The sequence below is a fragment of the Nasonia vitripennis genome, assembly GCF_009193385.2.
Source record: "Nasonia vitripennis strain AsymCx chromosome 4 unlocalized genomic scaffold, Nvit_psr_1.1 chr4_random0010, whole genome shotgun sequence".
NCBI lineage: Eukaryota > Metazoa > Arthropoda > Insecta > Hymenoptera > Pteromalidae > Nasonia > Nasonia vitripennis.
This window is the reverse complement of record NW_022279646.1, coordinates 1,658,511-1,679,455: the sequence shown is the minus strand read 5'-3', so window position 1 is coordinate 1,679,455 and position 20,945 is coordinate 1,658,511. Positions and strand designations below refer to the sequence as shown.

At 36.4% G+C, this 20,945-nt stretch overlaps 1 protein-coding gene across 15 annotated transcripts in view; it reads left to right on the top strand.

The window, feature by feature from the left end:
- The window catches only part of LOC100114017 (alpha-(1,6)-fucosyltransferase), a 244,389-nt gene that overhangs the window by 73,374 nt on the left and 150,070 nt on the right, over positions 1-20,945 (top strand). For 9 of the 15 annotated variants that reach the window (XM_032602090.1, XM_031930220.2, XM_031930221.2 and 6 more), the window contains 2 exons: positions 15,219-15,466; positions 18,651-18,830. In XM_032602090.1, coding sequence (XP_032457981.1) covers positions 15,225-15,466; positions 18,651-18,830 — 422 coding nt within the window. In that variant the 5' untranslated portion in view covers positions 15,219-15,224. Of the gene's footprint in view, positions 1-449; positions 531-15,218; positions 15,467-18,650; positions 18,831-20,945 lie in introns of those variants that run through there. The other 6 variants (XM_032602095.1, XM_032602094.1, XM_032602096.1 and 3 more) reach the window with 3 other exon arrangements.

Sequence of the window (20,945 nt, the reverse complement as noted above, 5' to 3'; positions counted from 1 at the left end):
ACATGTTATAAAAAGATTAGCTATTCGCGATAAAGATCAACAATATAATAATAGTGACAATAACCGCATTTTTTAAATTAAATCAAACTGATCTTGATGCAAGAAATTATTTATATTTCGATATACCAATACATTACACACTTGTTGAAAAACTAGAAACATGAAACAAAGGAAAAAATGTAATAAACCAATATTAAGCAGAATGTATTTAGTAAGTCCGAAAGACCGAGAATAATACTTTATCAGATTATTACTTTTACATGTTAAAGGGCTACCTCATTTGATAATTTACGTACTGTTATCGGAGTTTTATATCTAACATTTTATGAAGCTGCTACAGCAAAACTGCTTGTCAATCAAGGTGAAGGAGTGAGATGAATGTTTACAAAAAGCAATACAAATACAGATTCCAACAGTACTATGAAATATGTTTGCTTTTATCTGTATTTTTCATAACCCTATCAATGGACGAGAATTATATGAGAAATATAAGAGTAATTTTTGTCATCCTAAATATAAAGAATGTGCAGGTGGGTATATAGCACTAAATGCAATTGAAATAGTAATGCAAGAAAACGGTTTGCCGTTAAGTGATTTTAATTTGCCTAATATAACAATGAACATTGAGGAATTTGATAATGCGACATTTTTGTATAAAGAAACTAATATGCTAAATAAATTACAAAAGAAAATTGCATCCCTTAACATTAATTAGAAAAATATATATGATGCAGTTTTAGAAAGTTTAAATTATAAACAGGATAAGTGTATTTTTATTGACGGACCAGGGGGGAGTAGTGAAATTTATTTACTTAATGTTTTAATAGATTACTAAAAATTACATAATATGCCATTTTTATGTGTTGCTTGGACCGGTATTGCAGCGAACTTATTTAGTAATGGAAGAATAGTACATACAATATTTAAATTACCACTGAATATTAATGACTGTACAACATGTAATGTGAAACTTAATTCCGTAAATGGAAGAAAACTTGAAGATGTACAAATTATAATATGGGATGAAATATCAATGACATTAAATTTTGCTTTTGAAGCAGTTGATCGTCTTTTTCAAGTTTTATGTGACTTAACAGTAATATTTGGTGGTAAATCTATGCTCGTTTTAGGAGATTTTAGACAAACATTACCTGTAGTTCGATACGGTAGTCGAATTGAAGTAATAAAAAATTCAGTGAAGTATAGTTACTTATAAACAAATTTTGGACGCGTGACATTGAATTAAAACCTTTGTGTATCCAACAATGATCACAATTTTAAACAATGTCTATGAAATGATCCAAGCAGAAATTTTGAATGGAAACAATATTGGAAAATTAGTTTTGATACAAAGAGTAACTTTATGACCATCTAAAGAAGAACTACTATTTAATATGCGTAGAAAACAATTTCCTATTAGGTTAGGTTTCGCATTGACAATAAATAAATCATAAGGTCAGTCATATAATGAAATTGGCGTCTATCTGCCATCACCAGGTTTTAGTCATGGTCAGTTATACGTGGCTCTATCTAGAGTAAAAGATAGACAACATTTAAAATTGCTATTAATGAATAATGCCAAAATCGAACAATCGAATAGTATAGATACAAAAAATTATACTATAAATATTGTATACAAGGAAATATTGTTAACAGTATAATATTATAACAGCTGCACTTTTTTTCAATGCAGCGCTGGAAATATGAAAATCGGCTACGGCATTTTTTTAATGCAACGCTTAAAATATGAGAATCGGCTCCAGCATTTTCTGATGTAGCGCTGGAAATATGAGAATTAGCTGCAGTATTTTTTAAATGTAGCGCTGAAAATATTAGAATCGGCAGCAGCATTTATTAAATGCAGCGCTGGAAATATGAGAATCGGCTGCAGTATTTATTAAATGCAGCGCTGGAAATATGAGAATCGGCTGCAGTATTTTTTTTATGTAGCGCTGGAAATATGAGAATTAGCTGCAGTGTTTTTGAAATGCAGCACTGGAAATATTAGAATCGGCCGCATCATTTTTTAAATGCAGCGCTGAAATTATTCAAATTGACTGTAGCATTTAACTAATGCAGCACCAGAATATGACTCTCGTAAAATTAACCTTACCAGCACGTCCCCGTCGTGAGAGTCGGGCAGCACATTATGCTTGCTAAACCTGGGAGGATCATTACATGTTTACCTTGCTGATTTTCTGGTGATACACACAGCGGCACAATGTACGATTGATTAAGCTGGACAGCAGTAAAATATTTATTCATTTAATTTTTAAATTATTTTGTGAGGACCACAATGTGTAATGCCTAAAATTATTGTGAGCCCCAAATTTTAAGACACAAAATTTGTAAGACCAAAAATTTTGTACAATTTGTTTAAATAATTGCAATTTATGTAACTTACTTGCATTATCAGCCTCTAGTTACTACATTATGGTATTTTACTAAGATAAAAACCACTTGATTTATTGTTTTATTAAGTGGAAACAAACGTACATAAAAATTTCAGTCCTTTAACTGTGATAGGTTTCAAGTAACTTCAAAAACAATATTCTGTACGCAAAGCAGTTGCGTAAAGACTGTTATGGTAGACTGTTTCTACACAATTTGTAAAACATTCGTGTAAAAATTAGATGCATAATTCACTTTAGTGCATATTAAACCATAATATCAAATATTCAGTATATTACCTCTGAACAGATCTTACACTGACATATGAATATTTTTATAGAATCACGTCACTGGTTATAAATGACACAGAGATCGACTGTTCTTTGTAATAGAGGATAAGTACAATTTATGTTGTGCTTAGCATACATTTTAACGTCAATTCGCAATTAAAGCTTTATTGAATTTAAAATATTTCTGATTTTCAAAATAAATTTATAGAGTAACGGACGTGGTGCACTGAGTAATCAAAGTAAAATTAAAGAAATTATTGTACTAATATCACATCAGAATCAACGCAAAATTATTTACTAATCTTAACGTGTAATGAAACAGTGTACAAATTTTTTCATAACAGCGTGCGTGGAGCTCGACTTTAGAGTCATTTGTTTTGGCGCTAAAGTCATCGACTTAGGCACGCTCGTTTTACATATGTATGATTGCGAAATTGTGTATCATTAGTGCAAGACGTCTTGTTTATAACCTATTGGTACCTAACCGAAAAGTAAACATGAGTGATAACAGTTCTTGTGATACAGACGATATATCCGATTATGGAAATGAAATTCCACCCGAAATCGCATACCGCAGTGTGTCAATCAAGTAGCATCTACTTCTGGAGCAGAAATTACAGTTGTTCAACCCAAAAAATCTGTAACAGTTTCGTTAAATAGAACCAGATTTGTTTCAGAAGGTCGAGATGATGATAATGAACCACACGCTGAGGATGAATTTTATCGATTAACCGAAACACAGCAAGCTACATGTGGTTCACCGTTGAAAAAACGTAGACAAAACAGTGATGAAAAAAGCGAACAATCATTTACTATTGAAAGCATCGACAAAAATATTTCTTTTCATTTTAATAATTCTAATGTTACAATTAATGTACATAATAATCATAATTAACTACAATGTACGATACACTATATTTGTGTTTTAGTTTAATATTTTTTGATAAAAGATGTAATAATTTTCTATTAAAAATAATTCATTTTTAAATTTGCAAAAATATTTTAGTTTAGTATAATTACACTCCTATATAGCGACAATGTGTGATTTAACGAACTTTTTGTATGAATAAGCTTTCACAGGAGCGTGGCCTATTTCGCATTATGAAATAAATTTAATTTGTATAATATACTAATTTAGTATAATGTCGAGCTCCGCGACACTTGTTATGAAAAATAGTATACGCAACTCGTGCGAGGGAAACACGACTTACGCACTCGTGGTAGTTCAGCGTGCGTAAATTGTGTTCCCCTCGCACTAGTTGCGTAATGTACTATTTAACTTCACTCAATAATAGTAAAATAAGGGCAAATATCACATGACATTTTGCGTATGTGGTGCAAATTAAAATATAACAAATGAAACACTTTGCGAATGAATATTAGAAACTAGTGTAGTATTCAAAAGTGTTAGTTAAATAAATGATCAGACTCACTATGATAACTCTTGCCCAAGCAAATTCAGTATATACGTTCGAAACCGTCCTCTAGGTGCATAGTATCTCCAATAAGCTGAAATAAATAGAAGCTTTTGGCTTAAACACAAAGCAACAAGCTCTTTTGCCACTCAGAAGAATTAACAAAATATTATGTAAAATGAAAGACTTATCTGATAGCAGCAACAGGTTTACACTGGCTGATAGGGCTCTCACTATTTACTCCCTTGCAGTTTACTAAAAAAAAACACTTGAGCAGTTGCCAGCAGTGTAGAAAATATAACAACGAAGTTTTGGACTACGGGTACAAACAACAATCACAGCACTTTGTTGTCAATAACTTAGTTGCGAATACGCGACGCGACGCGAGTGAAAGGTTAGCCGCCACAGCAGCATAGCAGTAGATGCCATGCATGTGTTTGTGCTGCAGTGTCTCGGACTCCCGGTCGAGTCAAAATTCAAAAAGCAGAGGGAGCAGGCTGCAACCATTTTATATGCGCGCGGGATTTTATTGTTTTTGATTTTCTCGTTGTCATAAACAACTATCATAACCTCAAAAAGGTATTCTACATTTATAACACTAGAATTTTCGATATATGAACTGACATTTAAAATGTTAATGAGGTAATCAATATCACATTTCATGTGCATATAATATTTTTCATCAAATAATCTGATTCCCACATTTTTATGGAACGAATCCTAACCTCTAAAGCAGATATTTTTTTTTATTATGACATGTAACCATGACATGCACTAATTTTTATAGAAAATTTACCAGGAAGTTTAGATACTATGTTTGATTCAATACATTGACTCTCATTTTGTCCAAAAACTGTCATAATCTCGAATATAACTTTATTTGCTCTTACAAAACGTGAATTTTTGTAGTATAAAGTAATATTATTAATTTTTATGAGCAGGTAAATACTAAAGGTGCTAAATAGTTTCTAAGCAATCAACTAATGTTACTATTTTGTCAGAAAATTACCATAACCTTAAACTAGATATTTTTATCTAATATAATCGTACTCTTGTAATATGAACCGACATTTTAATAATTAACGTACAAATAATACTTAAGGAATCAAGAAAATAGTTTTCAATTAATAAATTAATTTTTTTTATTCGGTCACAAAATTATTTTAAGTAACTCTCTCTCTCTCCCTGTCTCTCTCTCTCTCTCTCTCTCTCTCTCTCTCTCTCTCTCTCATTCCGCCTCTCTTACTCTGTATTATTTTGAGATAAAATCAGAGATTTCATATGTACATATAATAATTGCATATGTTCTATCTGCTACATGATGCTAATCCACGTATATGATCATCAAAACGGACTTTGTTGCGGCTTATTTTGTTTGTTAGTGTCATCACTTTTAATATGTAAATAGATGTTTTTAAAACTATCCAAGTTATGAATTATAGTCTTAGAAAGCGTCACCCTAATTTACTTTATGTAATGTAAAATTTATTTTTTCTAAATTTGTGTTTACATTTCCAATTCTGTATATAAGATTTATTACATTTATTTAAATTCAAGTAACTTTAGAATGTACAAATTGTTTTAATAGCAACGGTAAGAGACTTTGTTTATTGGTTGCTATAGTATCAATAAATAAACATTAAGTCGTTATTTACGCGGAAAAAATCTCTCATTTGCATTTATTGTAACTTGTTGTCATTTACAATGTGTAGGTAAGTATTCGTTAAACAAATTTTTCATGTATAAATTTACTTTTGTTCATTTTTGACAATAATCATTAAACAGAATTATATTCTGAACAGTAAATTATGGTATATTTATATTGTCCCAAGCAGTATGTTGAACTTATGAACTTTTGAAATTGATTATAACAATTCTTGTGTAGATATAAATTGGCTTGTTGATTCAGAAAAAATGTTTTTCGAAATTTTTGTATTTCACGTGGTTGTATATAAGTACATATAAGTCCATTTTCAAGGACATTCCGTACATTCAGTATGTGTAAGGCCAACTTCCAGGACTTTTTGTAGTTTCAAGGACCGTCCTGGAAACCCCCTATGTTTAACCACATTTTCAAGGACCAAACTAGAGTCCCTTCCCCCAGAGTGATGATTGCTTTAGCACAGTCCTTGATGACGAACTCTGAGCGAAGGGGTCGATTTTTGCCAAGGTCCTGGAAAGTAGGCGTAAACGCTATATATATATATATATATATATATATATATATATATATATGTGTAACTCAAAAAGGCGTAACAGGGCAGATATATTTTAGAGTGATTTAACTAATATCGAGAACTTTTTTATTTAGTACATGGGTAGAGCCGGAATATTAAGCGCTTTATACAATTTTTTCATTTCGTTTTTATATTAAAAAAAAATCTTCTAATATATGTTTGGATGTTTTTATTAATTTTTGACGATTTTTGAAGTGTTAGAAATATGGAATGAATTAAATAAAGTTATTTGTATACTCTTATTTACTTTTGATGTATGTTATTAAGTATTCTAAGATTATCTGAGAAAAAACAGTATTAAGGGCATGCCATAGTTCTGTTTCATCAACCCTTCCTATTATTCGGATAACTTTTCGGCAAAGTGGCTGCTCTGAATGAGTTTTCCATTTGGAAAATGTATGCTTAGGCCTAATAAAGAGTGGACGACTGTCTTTTTTGTAGTTTTTCGACAAAAATTTGAATTCGTGATAAATACAATTCGATAATTTTGACAACAGCTTTCGACTGATTGCTATGATGGTTGCTAGGAAAAAATCGACAAGTTGCGATCGGTGGTTCGCTTGTTCAAATTATCAATTTTTATTTTGCAAGAATTCAAGCTTTTTGGAAAGAATTAAATAATCGGATCCGTTCACCCTTTATCAGGCACTCAGCATGCGTTTCCCAAAAGCAGGACAGAGAGAGAGAGAGAGAGAGAGAGAGAGAGAGAGAGAGAGAGAGAGAGAGAGAAAGAGAGAGAGAGAATTGCTAAAAATAATTTTATGACCGAATAAAAAAGTCAATTTATTAATTGAAAACTATTTTCTTAATTTCTGAAGTATTATTTTTTCAAAAATTATTAAAATGTCGGTTCATATTACAAGAGTACGATTATATTAGATAAAAATATCTAGTTTAATGTTATGGCAATTTTCTGACAAAATAGGAACATTAGTTGATTGCTTAGAAACTATTTAGCACCTTTAGTATTTACCTGCTCATAAAAATTAATAATATTACTTTATACTACGAAAATTCACGTTTTGTAAGAGCAAGTAAAGTTGTATTCGAAATTATGACAGTTTTTGGACAAAATGAGAGTCAATGTATTGAATCAAACATAGTATCTAAACTTCCTGGTAAATTTTCTATAAAAATTAGTGCATGTCATGGTTACATGTCATAATAAAAAAAAATATCTGCTTTAGAGGTTAGGATTCGTTCCATAAAAATGTGGTATTAATTACCCCATTAACATTTTAAATGTCAGTTCATATATCAAAAATTCTAACGTTAACTCTCAAATAATTCTTCCATATATCCATTGATGTATGGATAATACTCGATTTCTAGGATCTTTTATCTTTTAGGTTATATCCACGTGTGGGCGGATACGTTGTAGAATTGTCAATAATTTTCCATTAATCGTATCAGTCTACCAACATTTGAAAAAAAAATCAGGCCCGTAAAGCATTTCTAAGAGGCGCTATTTTATTTTGACACAAATGTTCTTATTTGAACCCATAGTGAGCCGTAGATCACATTGTTTGCTTACGATATACATTATAGCATTAACAATTACATTGATAATTGTTCGTTATTGTGTAGGTTACCATAAAAGACATAATTTTTGTCTATTGCATATCTTGAAAATATTTATGTACTGTAAGGAGCCCCGGCAGCATAGTGTTGGCGCGGTCTTGTGAGACGTCGCGCAGCATCGGCCGCAGACATGGAGAAGCAGAGCTGAGGTGGGGAGCTGGAGGGGAAGGGAATCACGCTGGCCGCCAGCACGCGCCGCAAACACGATAAGACCTGGCTTTTCGAGTATTCTGAGCAGCAACAGAGAAGCGCAACCTTGTGAGCAACGACCTTTCGGCGACGATGAGAAGGAAAGTAGCAGTTCGGGATTCACGAGGCGAAGTTTTGCCCGAGTCCTTTCGTTATCCACCTGAGTTTGAGAGGGACGCCTCTCCGGTGCTTGGTGGGCCCTGTATCATCGTACGCCTGAGCACTACGGAAAAAAAGGTATGCGGTCGATCGTTAACAATTGCGTGCGTGCGAAACCGAATATCGACGACATTTTTTGCTTTAGAAACGTCCTTGATAATTATGCAGGCAACGCGACGTAAGCACGTGCGGGCGTGCCGGTTCAGCGCCGAAGAAGCGCAGTGTAATATCTTGTCGATCGAGAGGAAGAATAAACGCTTCATTAAATGAATCTCTGTGTGTCATTTCTGCTCGTGAGTGCTCGTGCTGCCCAGCCCGAAATATAGCGACGCCGACCTTCTGTCGACGTCGCGAGCTACTCGGATATTGCGTGGCTGCCGCGGTCAACATCTGCATCGCTGTGTGATAGCGCGAGTCCAGCAGTACTCGCGCAATTTATCTACGGGACTTGCCGATGACCATCAAGTACGCTGCACTCTCAGCTAACGTTTGAGAAGTACCCGATCAATGAGAGATATCGCTGGCGAACTTCCGTCAGCGCTAATTGCATCAGGCAGCGCCGCGGGGAGTTACACGGCTTTTCAACGGGGAAATTCCCGTTACACTTTGGCGCTACAACGGGTTAAAACTGAACGAACTACCAAAAATATCTGACTGCCGGAAGATTCTAGTCGCGTTTAAAGTTTTCACGCGTTAATTTGAGAAGTGTCGCTCGGCAAACGAAGGTTTCGAAGCGTAGCGGCAAAACGAAAATAACAAGTCGCCGAGCGCGTGCGGATACTTAATACAGTAGGAAGACGCGAGTGTAAACAAACGCTGGCCGCGTCACAACTTAAGGCCGTGCGTGGTCCAAGTTATTGATTTTTTAAATTATGTATTATGAGTGCAAGCGACAGAATAATTCGTCGTGATTTCTCCTCGAATTCTAGAAGAGTCGATGTAGTAAATAAAGCTAACGGCCGATAAGTGTATATGAGGCCATAAATTTAGCAAAATACTACAGGAGGAAAATTACATGCGAATTAGAATCCACCGAGACACGGGAACAGTTTATCGAGCGGAGAATTTTAGGCTTTTTTTCACTTTCGTGATTTAATAATAACAATAGTAATAATAATAATAATAATAATAATAATAATAATAATAATAGATTTGTTTTAGTCAAAAATTCCAAAAATTACATTGTATACTATTCTTATTGCACATATTAATAAATAAGTCAAAAATATCATCTATCAAGTAGCTCTGTCAAAAATAAATATCACACATATAAGTTCTCTCCTTCACAACTATAAATCACAAAATAATTTATATTACATTAAAAGATACATCACAGCTCGTCAGGTATACAAGATAGACAGTGACTAGTCTTATCAGTCAATACTCAGTAAATGTATTTTAAGAGTGCTTTTAAAGAGTGCTAGTGACGGCTTATGTTTAATTTCATTCGGATGCGGATTCCAAAGTCGTACTCCCTGTGTTTTAAGTAGTTCCCTGTAACTGACATAGCCGGACGATCGGATTGGCGCTTTGCAAAAGGCTTGAATAAATATGATGGGGCACAAAAAATTTAAAACCTTATAAAGTAAGACGGCCATAAAATATGACCGTCTGGTATCCGTGCACATCCAGCTCAATCGGACCCGGTAGTGAGTTACGTAAACATCACGCTCTATTCCAAAGATATACCTGGTACAGATATTCTGCAATCTTTGTAGTCCAATCCTCTGTTTGTTCGTAGCGTCTAACAGTATGACGTCACGGTAGTCCAAAAGTAGAAAGACGAGCGCCCTTACAAGACGCTGTCTGAGCATTTCCGTGGTGTACGACCAAATAAAACGCAACTTATATAAAACATTATTAACTTTCTTAGTAACCTCATCCAAATGTTGCTTCCAAGAAAGTATTTGCCTCAAACATCCCGCCCCAGCCCAACACCAGCAATCCCCATCCTCTCAATCAAGTTAACAGTATGTTGCGTGGCAAAATATATAGCCTGAGTTTTGCCGGAATTGAGCTAGAGGCCAGACCCCTCTACCCAATCAGAGACCTCTTTGGCAGCCTCGGAGAGTCTAGAGATACCCTCCACGATTAAGTCTCGTGGTACCTGTATGTAAACCTATAGGTTATCCGCGTAAAGTATATTTCCAATGTCACGTCCATCAAACTGATCCCAAATGTCATTGATATACAGAATGAACAGCAATGGACCAAGCACAGAACCCTGTGGGACACCAAGATTTCTAGTAAGCCACTCAGAGGTACCACTCTTTGCTGTAACCTGTTGTTTTCTTTTTCATATATACAAGTGAATTCAACAAAGTGCCGAGCGAGAAAATCCCATGCTACCTGCCTTCGTAACAGTTGTGTCGGCAAAATAGTATTAAATTCCTTACTAAAGATGAACAGCAAGGCTGTGGTTACCAGTTTTTTTTTTTTGTTTTCAAAGCCAGTTCTTATGTCCTCCGTCAACTTAAGTAGAGCAGTAGTGGTACCGTGATGTTTTCGAAAGCCTGTCTGTAATGGATCTAGGAGTTCCTTGTGGATAACAGCCTCCACGATTTGATCATTTACTAACTTTTCCAGAACCTTGGACAGAAAGCTCAAGTGCACAATGGGACGGAAGTCTGTTGGAGAGGAGGGCGCCGAATTCTTCTTTAAATGAATCAATTGTGCTTTTTTACGAGTCTCAGGAAAAGTACTATTAGTAAAGGAAAGATTAAAAATGCTCAAAATAAAAGGACCGATGGTAGGAAGTGCCTTCGCTATGATACTTTGCGGTTTACCATGCAAGGGCACATTACTTAGAGTCAAACCCTTATCTGGCATTAATTTAATAACGTGCAAGGCATCCTGCATGTTCTCAGATGAAGAGTAAGACACACTAGCAAGATAACGATAAAGCCCATCTAACGAAAAACTACGGAGGCTACTAGCCGATGCTGGAAGAAGACCGAGATTACGCAATTCTTTCCAAAAATGACTGTTATTATCAATAGTGTCAGCCAGCTTTGCATGTTTATAGCTTGTGCGCTCATGCACAGTAGCTTCTGACACTTCTTTGCGCAATCTTAAGAATTCATCCAAAAAGAAGGGCTCCCCAGTCCCTTTGTACCATCTCAACGCGACGTCCTGCTTTCTTTTCAGTAAGTCGATGTCGGAAGTAATCCAAGAAGGTTGACGATTCCTTGGGCGAACCGTCTTTTCTAGAGCTAAGGTGTTAATAGCTTCAGTAACATTCTCCGTAAGGTCACGTAACAATACGTCAAGCTCCGTAGAAGATGAATCTAACGACTACCAGTCACAATCGGCAAGTACAGCGTTCAAATCCGCTGCATTAACTTTATTAAGGGGTCAAGCCTGGGTTAAATCCTGCAAAAAAACAAAAAGATATTTTTCTTACGAATTTTGGTCAATGATTTTACAAGGTATATACATGTTTTTTTTTCGATAAAAATGGTGTATATTTTATAGATTTTCAATAGAATTTTTTTTCCAATTACAACAAATCAAAAATTTTATGGTAAGAAGAATATCTTTTTGTTTTTTTGTAGGATTTAACCCAGGCTTGACCCCTTAAAAGCCCTGTAAGTAAAGGATTCGCAGGGTAGTAACGCGGTGTACAAATCTAGTGTCATCTCAATTAAATTATGCTGATTGTGATAAGGAGCTATTTGATTATCATGTGTTAGTATAGTATCGTTGATGTCAATCATGATTGCATCTATCCAAGTACCAGGCTGCGTAGTAAAGTTCGTTGGGCCGTGATCAACAATCCTCAGAGCCAGTTCGCCTGCCAGATCATATAGGAAACTGGCATTCTTCGACGTGGAAAGTAAATTAGCATCGAAGTCCCCGACTTAATGAGCATTGAGACTCCTTCCCCCAGTAGACTTCGGTCTGAGCACATTATTGTACGCGAGTTAAGGCGATGGCATTATGTCCAGTCCCTTACACTTGCGGTTTAAATTAAAATGAATTTCAGCTGTTAACGTAGCGAACAATAAACTATTTGAATCTCAAACAGCACTAAATATGTTTGGGAGAAAATCTTAAACACATTTAAAATAAATTCAAACATAAGTTTTTTTTTAGGAACAATAAGTTAGTCAAGGACGAAATACTTAGGCATTGCTTTGCGTTTATACTCTCTTACAGTATAGTTTAATTTCAGGGGCACTAAGTCTTTTGAAAATCAACTGTACTGTAAGTTTTGATACTCTCTAGAGTATCCCAAGGACACTGCGTCCTGGAATAAAATTCTAGATAAGGAAAGTATCTTAAACAGCAATACAACTGTTTAATAGAAAGACCTAAATAAGATAAAATCCAAACATAAGTTTTCTTTTCAGCTATATTACATACTGCAATACGTTATCCAAGATCGAAATACTGTGAATTATTTTATAATGCCCCCCCCCCCCCAAGGGTTGGCACGCATCTAGTCTTGATGTTTTTATTAACTCTCAAATCTCTATTTCGGCCTCTTTGAAGTTAAAAGCGATACTATCCAAGTTAAGAAAAGCAATCGATTGAACTCGAAAACTTGTCCCTAAGGCTATTGACATGATCAACTTTTTCGTCAAACATTTGAGACTCAACAAAGTAAGTGGATGTGCTTTTTCTAACTTGTTTAAAACAATGTCTACGTCCGAAGTTTTGTTACTTGGGCGCAATCAGTCTTAAACTGAACACCCTTTTAAAAAATCTATATACAGAACTACTGTTTGTGATGTCATTAGACGAAATTAGTGAAATTGTAGATCTCATGTATTTGTCCCTTTTGCTATTGTTTCCTTTCGATTGCTGTTTATGTTTGTTCGTTTGCTCCTTCTCTCTTTTGCCTATTTTCTTTTTTAAACTTCTTCTCGATTTTCTCTCTCCTTCCTTATCCATATGACTCTGTATAATTTTGCCAAGTTCTTTCTTTCCCCGTTCAAAATGTTTCTCCAATTATTTTCTTTATTAGCTGTTCTATTGCACCTCACGAATATGTGTTCGAGCGTCTCTTCTTCTTCTCCGCATAACCTGCATATTCTCTCTTCCTCTTTCATCTAATACCTGTATCCTCGTGCTTCGTTGCCCAATCTGAATCTTGCTGTGATAGCTAGTCCTTTTTTCCCTGTGTTCCCTTTTCTTCTCAAATATGTCGGAATCTCTCCCTGAGGTTTTATTAGTTTTCTTACATCTTTCGCCTGTCTTGATTTTCCCATTTCGCTTTCCCATTTTCTCTCCTTCTTTCAGCCTTTTGTGATATTCTGACAGTGCTCAGCCAATTTTATTCAGTTTCTCTTCTCTAGTTTTGTTTCTCCTTCCTCTCCCCCTTTCTTCTTCTTTTTCCTTTTTTAGAGTTCTCCAATATTCTCCCCACAAGGTACCTTCCTTTGCCTTGTTCAATTTGACCTCTTATTTCATGGCTCTTCTCCTCGTTCTTGTTTCGAGTTTGTACCTCTTCGTCTCCAAATGTAGTATGTGTTCAGGAGTGGTTTTGTCTATTTTCATTACTCATTTCATATACTTTCTCTGTATCTTCTCCAGTTCTTTTGGAGGAACTGCTACTTAATAACACCTTCAAATTTAAGAGTAATTTTTTTTTTCAAATCCCCGCATTGGCTGCAGAATTATAATGCAATAATGGACTAATTATGCCATTGGTATAAGCATAGATAGTATACGCATTAGCAATGTCTTATATTTGTTCAGTTATGCATAATTTTTCCAACAATGAGAATGCGACACACTGTTGAGGCGACGATAAAACTGAGTATCAGTGTGACCGTAATTTTCATACACTATATTATGTGAAATAATTGATTTATTAAATCAATGAATCTCTGTCTCCCAAAGTTCTCTACGCAATTACAAATAATTATTAATTGAATTTTTGATGATATGAACAAATAGTGAACAAATTCAGCAGATAGTGAACAAATAATACAAAACACGGCCCTATGTAAGATCACAATCACTTAAGTTCGCTTGAACAATACCTTGAGAAGAATTTAAAGTTCAAGTCCTAATGATTAAAAATAATTCTTGGTGTTTAAAAGTTAATACTCAACATTAAAGGATAAGTATACGCTCAACTTTAAGAGGTAACCCTTGACCGCTGACTATTAGCTCTGAATCTTTCAGAGTATTGACCCAATTTTGAGAGTCAACTTTGAAGTCTCGAGCACTAACCCTTAATCTTTCAGAGTATACACCCAAATTTAAAAGTTAACCTTTGAAGCTTGAGTTTTAACTCTCAAGCTCTCAGAATGTACACTCTACGTTGAGAGTAAATTCTTAAGACCCGAGCGTTAACTTTCAATCATCCATAGTATACACCCAACTTTGAAAGTTAACCCTCAAACGAGAGAGTATTCACTCAATATAGACGGTAAAACTCAACACTTAAATCTAAAGTCAACTCTCAATTTCTGGAGTAAACTATGAAATATTAAGAATTTTTTCCGTCAGGGTAGGCGTTAGCCTCTATTTTCCGTGCTATACCACCTGGAAGGTAGCACCTATAAGGCGTCTTTTTTTTATCCGTTCTGAAATATTTAGGATTTTTAGAACTACACAAATATGTGATTTTTGTGACTAAAATATTCAGGAAATGTCATTAGCACATGACGTTATTTTTTTCAATAGGGTATTTAAAATGTAAAATGACGTCATCAAAATTTTTTCATTCTATTTTGTGTACCGACAATACGTGCGGTAAAGGCCATTTTTGCTAATATCTGTATTTATGGCGTGCCATGAACTGTTATACAAATTACAATATAAATGGCCATACATTTGCTACTATCCTAATCACAACTAAGAAATCATTAGTTTTAGTTTTGTTATTCCGATAAAATCATTTAAATGCAAATTAAAATCAAAGAGAAAAATTCCTTTTAAAATACTAGCTAAAATTAATCGATTTTACACTTGTAGACTTTAAAGTGCATGTTTGTTTTTAGGTCAAGATGAGTATTTTATGGACTAATCATGGCAGATGTAAGTGGTCAGGAAAGCTAGGTTTGGTCCTTATCATAGCTTGGCTACTAGCGATATTTTTGTCAATAAGTCATATCTTCAAAAGTTCTACGATCAGCGTATCTCAGTTGAAGAAAAATTTTAAAAATGATGAAGATAGATTAATGCAGATAACAAATAATTTCCAGATACTTAAGAAGCAAAATAGTGTTCTCAGAAACATCATAGTTGGGTAAATTAGTTGAAAAATGATAAGTTTTTACAATGTGTGTGTGTGTGTGTTTTTTTTTTTTTTTTTTTTTTTTTATATCGCGTAGGTAGAGGAAGATCTGCACAAGTGACCTTCCGACACCGGATTCCCACAGGTACTATCGTTAAACAATTCCTCCGCAAAGCCCGTTAATTAGACTTTTTGGCTTCTTCTTTGACATCTCGATACATCCACCAAGGTGATTAGGGGTTCAGGATCAAACTCGTCTTCTTCATTCTGCATCGTTCAGCCGTCTGCTTCTTGCAGCATCGGCCGGTCGTCTACTTCGAGCAGCTTCGACCGGTCATCCTCTGAACAGACTCAATCCCAACACCTACGTTTCTCTGAATCATGTGAGCGAGTCTGGGCTCAACTCAGTTACCTACGTTTCTCAGCATCGGTATGAGGAGCACTTAGAGGTACTCAACCGTAACTCCTACGTTCCTCTGCATCAGTCTAAGGAGAGTTTCGTATCTACTACCTAGTGGTCTTCGTCTAGCAACAGTTTTACTCAGCTGTTTCGCCTTGTCCTTCCCTTCTATTCTCTTCGTAATTTCTAACCTTCTTGAGAATGGTCCTTACGAAGTTGTTCACTGCGCACCAACTATCTTTCGATACTAGCATAGCTGTCATCATTGACTCAGGGGTCACCCTAGTCTGAAGGTAACACTCGAGTTCTTCTTGTTCTATTTCGAATCGCGAACAGTCACAGAAGGCATGCTCCGCATCTTCGTTTGCTTCCATACATACTGGGCAATTTGGAGTGTCCTCTATCTTGATGCGGTGTAGGTAGGCTCGAAAGCATCTATGTCCGCTCAAAAACTGCGTAAGTAATTCACTTTCCTATGTCGTCTATTGGTCAAGCTAACAATACGTGGTATGAGGCGGTGCGTCCATCGCCCCTCTTAATTGGAGTCCTATCGTCTTTGCCACTCGGCTAGGGTTTATTTCTTCGCGAATTTCCAAACTTCCTTTTGAGTATTGTCACCACAAGAGCTTTCTTCGTATATATTCTTTCGTTCTGTTGCTAAAAGGTCAATAGGCGGCATACTTGAGATAACGCACACTACATCTTCTGATACTGTTTGGTAGGCAGATGCGACCCGCGATACACTTCTCCTATAAACAGTTGACAGCTTTCGTACGTAGGACTTCGCCACATAGCGTCCGCCTATATTGAAGCAGCGTATAACATAATTAATATAGTTACACTAGCTAGAAGTAACCTTCGACCCTGCGTTGGCCCACCTACATTTGGCATTAGTAGCGATAGTGCAGCACCGACTTTTGCTGCCTTATTGCTCGCCCTCTCAAGATACTGCTTAAACGTTAGTCTGGCGTCTATTGTGATTCCGAGGTACGTAATGGTCGGCTGAGAGTCTATTTCGTGTCCGTCCACTGACAGCGTTATTGTCTCAATTTTGTTTCTACTGGATATAAGGATAGCCTCCGTTTTATGGCTAGCAAGCTCAAGCCCAGTCTGCTTTAGCCAATCCTGGATTATACCTACTGCCTCGTTAGCGATTTCCGTCACCTCTTTCTTTTGCTTTGCTACTACCACTACTGCAATGTCATCTGCAAACCCTACAACTGTTGCCCCTTCGAGTAGCTCTAGCGTAAGTACTCCATCGTACATGATGTTCCACAATAATGGGCCAAGTACTGACCCTTGTGGGACCCCTCCAGTTACTTGATGGGTTTTCGTACTGCTCTCTGTGTCATACAAAAGGGTTCTGTCTTTCCGGTACTCAGACATAATCCTTCTTATATCTGAGGGTCCTCTTTTTTCCGTAGTGCCTTGTGTATCTTGCCCCAGCTGGCTAAATTAAACGCATTTTTAACATCAAGTATAATAATAGCACAGTACTTCTTGGATCCTCCTTTCCATCTTTTTCCTTGTATTCCAACTGCAATACAGTTTTAGCGGTGTCGACTACTAAGCTTACGGCATCAAGAGTGGAGCGTTTTTTCCTAAAGCAGTATTGATATTCCGCTAGTCCGCCTGGTTTTCAATGACTTGGTCGATTCTAACGCCGATTATGCGCTCTAAAATCTTGCCTGGGATGTCCAGCATGCAGAGTGGTCTGTATGAGGCAGCTTCTCCAGGTGGCTAATCTCCTGTTGGTAATAGTACCAGGCGTTGCTTCTTACAGTTCTTAGGAAACGTCCCTTCTTCGAGACATGAATTGTACAGGTCCACAAAGACATTGGGGCGTGTCTGTACAGCTTGTTTCAATGCAATATTGGGTATGCCATCTAGGCCTGGAGGCTTGTTGTTGCCAATTCTTTTGAATGCAGCCAGTAAGTCCTCTGTGGTGATTGTTGGAATGGTTTTGTCATTTGCCTCCGCTTCAGGAATAGCTGTTACTTACAGTTGAAGGGGAAACAGTGTGGTCACAATACGTTCCAGCATTCCGGGCTTTTTGGAGGGGGATATAACCTCCCTTTATCTTCTTAATTACCACTTAGTACGGTCGCCCCCAGGGATCCAGCTCAACCTCGTCCTGTAACTCTTTCAGGCACCGTCGTTTATTTTCTAGGATTTTTTACTTGAGTATCCATTTAGCATCCTTCATTTCTTTATTAAAAGCGTCCACTATTTCTCTACCCAGACATGTCTTGTAGTATTTCTTCCGAGTCTGCTGTTCCCGTCTTCTGGTTCGATGACACTTTTTGTGGGCCGCGTCAATTTCTTTATCCCACCAGTATACTGGCGGTCGTCTGTGTGTGTGTGTGTGTGTTTATGATTCTTGCTGTTATAAATATTATTGAAACAAAATTAAAATTTCCTTTAGTTTTTAAGTATTTTTATATTTTTTGTAATGTTTTTTTTTTATAACACCAGCTTGCATACAGGTAACTGTTTTTACCTCTGCAATTTATGGGTATTCCCTCTATTGAAAAATACTTTGCACTGTTATTTTTAGTAATAAATTTAGTTGAATTGAATCATTAAACATATGTGTTGTACTGTCATTTTTTTAAACAAAATCTTTACGTTAATTGCTCGACAATTCATAAATGAATACAATAAATTTTAAAATGTGTTTTACAATATTTTAGAATTATCTTGGTGTTTTTTACATTTACTTCATTCATTTAGATTAAGTCTTTTGAACTTTTCTTTTGCCTTTTTTTTAATTTTTATCTTTTTACTCGTTTATAGAAACAGCCCTGAATCCATACCAGGAAATCATCTCGGAAAAATAGTAGAAAAAATACGCAAAGAGTCAGTTTATTATGATTTATTCAATCGAGAAGAAGTGATTAACGGTAATTATAATCAACCATCTCTACAGTATGAAGAGACCCGGCGTAAAATAAGGAATGATGTACAGGAAATGTGGTAAATGATAGATATTTTGTCACTTCTTTGCTCTTCTCATGACTAGTGTGTGTGTGTATGTATGTATATATATATATGTGCACGCACGCACGCACGCACGCACACACACACACACACGTGCAAGTTATGCGCTTTTGGGAAACTGTGCCTCTGCAGGCCTTGACGAACATGCGCGCTTAGTCGTAAATGTTATCGCGGGAGCATCTTTAGAATGTCGGAAAACCCTCGGAGCATCATTCCATCGTTAAAAAGCATTTAGAGTATCTTTTGATCGTCGAGAAATACTCATGAGTATCTTTCGATTGTCGAGAAATAGTTGCAAGTACTTTTCGATCGTCGAAAACCATTTGCAGCAATTTTCGATGTCAAGAAATACTTAATGACGCCTATGTCCCGAAGGGAACGACAAGCTTTTGCGTTGACATTTGCGACTAAGCGCCTATATTTGTCGAGCCTGCACAGGAACGGTTTTCTGAAGAAGATTGCATTTCTGTACGCAGCAGACGACGCACTAACCTCGAATCACAGCAGTAGGGAAGTACGCTGCGTGCCGCCAAACGTTAGGTTGCCCCACCATATATTTACTTTTTTAAAATCAATTTTCAAAATTGATTTAAAATTAAATAAACACCAGGGTAATCGTTTAATCGCGGTTTAAAACATGATTTGCCATGATCCATCGGATGAGAGAGCCTAGAACATCTTACCACACTTTTTTTATGCATCATTGTATTAAACCTATTCCTGTTAGAAAACTTTATGAATTGGTAAAAAAAGGTGTAGTAACTTTGTAGAGTATGATTTAGCCTTTATTATTGTCAAAGAATTTTATTTACAACAACACTAGTTTTCCTAAAATCTTCAAAAAAGATACGTGTCTGCTTTATCTGCGACAAGCTATGTGTGTGTTTTTATTTTTATGTGGCAAGCTCTGCGCAAGTGGCCCTCCGACACCGGATACCCACAGCCACTATCATTAATCAATACTTCCGTGAAGCCCATTAAGTAGCATAGTTGGCTTCATCTTTAAAATTCGACATTTTCAACTATCCCCTATCCATCAAGGTGATTAAGGGTTTAGGATAAAACTCGTCTTTTTTCATTCTGCTTCGTCCAGCTTTCTGCAGCATCGTTTGGTCGTCTACCTTGTGAAGCATCGACCGGCCATCTTCTGAACAGACTTAACCCTGACTACGTTCTTCTGCAACGGCTCAACTTAGTTACCGACGTTTTTTAGCATCGATCCAAGCAGCGTTTCGTATTTACGATTTAGTAGCCTTCGTCAAGCAACAGTTTAACTCGGATGTTTAACCTTGTTTTTCTCTTCTTTTCTCTTCGTCATTTTTATCCTTCTCGAGAATAGCTTTTACGAAGTTATTTACTGCACACCTACTATTCTCCGACGTCAACAAAGCTGTGATCATTGACTTAGGTGTCACTCTGGTCTGAAGATAACACTCGAATTCTTCTCGATACGTTGGGTATCGCGAACAGTCACATTAAGACATGCTCCACATCTTTGTTAGCGTCCAAACATACTGGGCAGTTTGAAAGTCCTCTATTTTAAATCTATGTAGGTACACCCGAAAGCATTTGTGCCCCGTGAAAACCTGTGTGAGGTAGTAATTACCTATATTTTTATCCCGAAAAATTTATATTATCGTTCGTCGTTTTTTTATTACACACTATAAAGCGCAAAATTTTTTAAATTGTTTTAACTCGAAAACTAAATTTTGAAGGTATGGTCTTCGTATATGCCGTGAATATTTAGAGATTAAGATGAATAGATGAATCTCTTCTTCTACGCTCCCTAATAGGAGATAAGGTAGGCAAGGACGAACAGACAAGGTACAAGGAATAAAGATAATACTGAGTGCTGATTGTGACTAGATTATACTATGTACAAGATGACTAGGTCTGTTCGCACTGGCGGCCAGGTCGTGACTGATTCACGAAAGTGACTAAGCTTCTAAGCTCTCCTCGCGCTTGCCACGTCGTGGTGCTCCGCAAAGCGGCGCGTCGGGCCGCATGTGGCGGTAGGAGGGGGCCGCCACAGCTACTTCCCAACCAGTGACAAGGGCGGACTTCCCGAGGAACGATGATGAGATTCCTGTA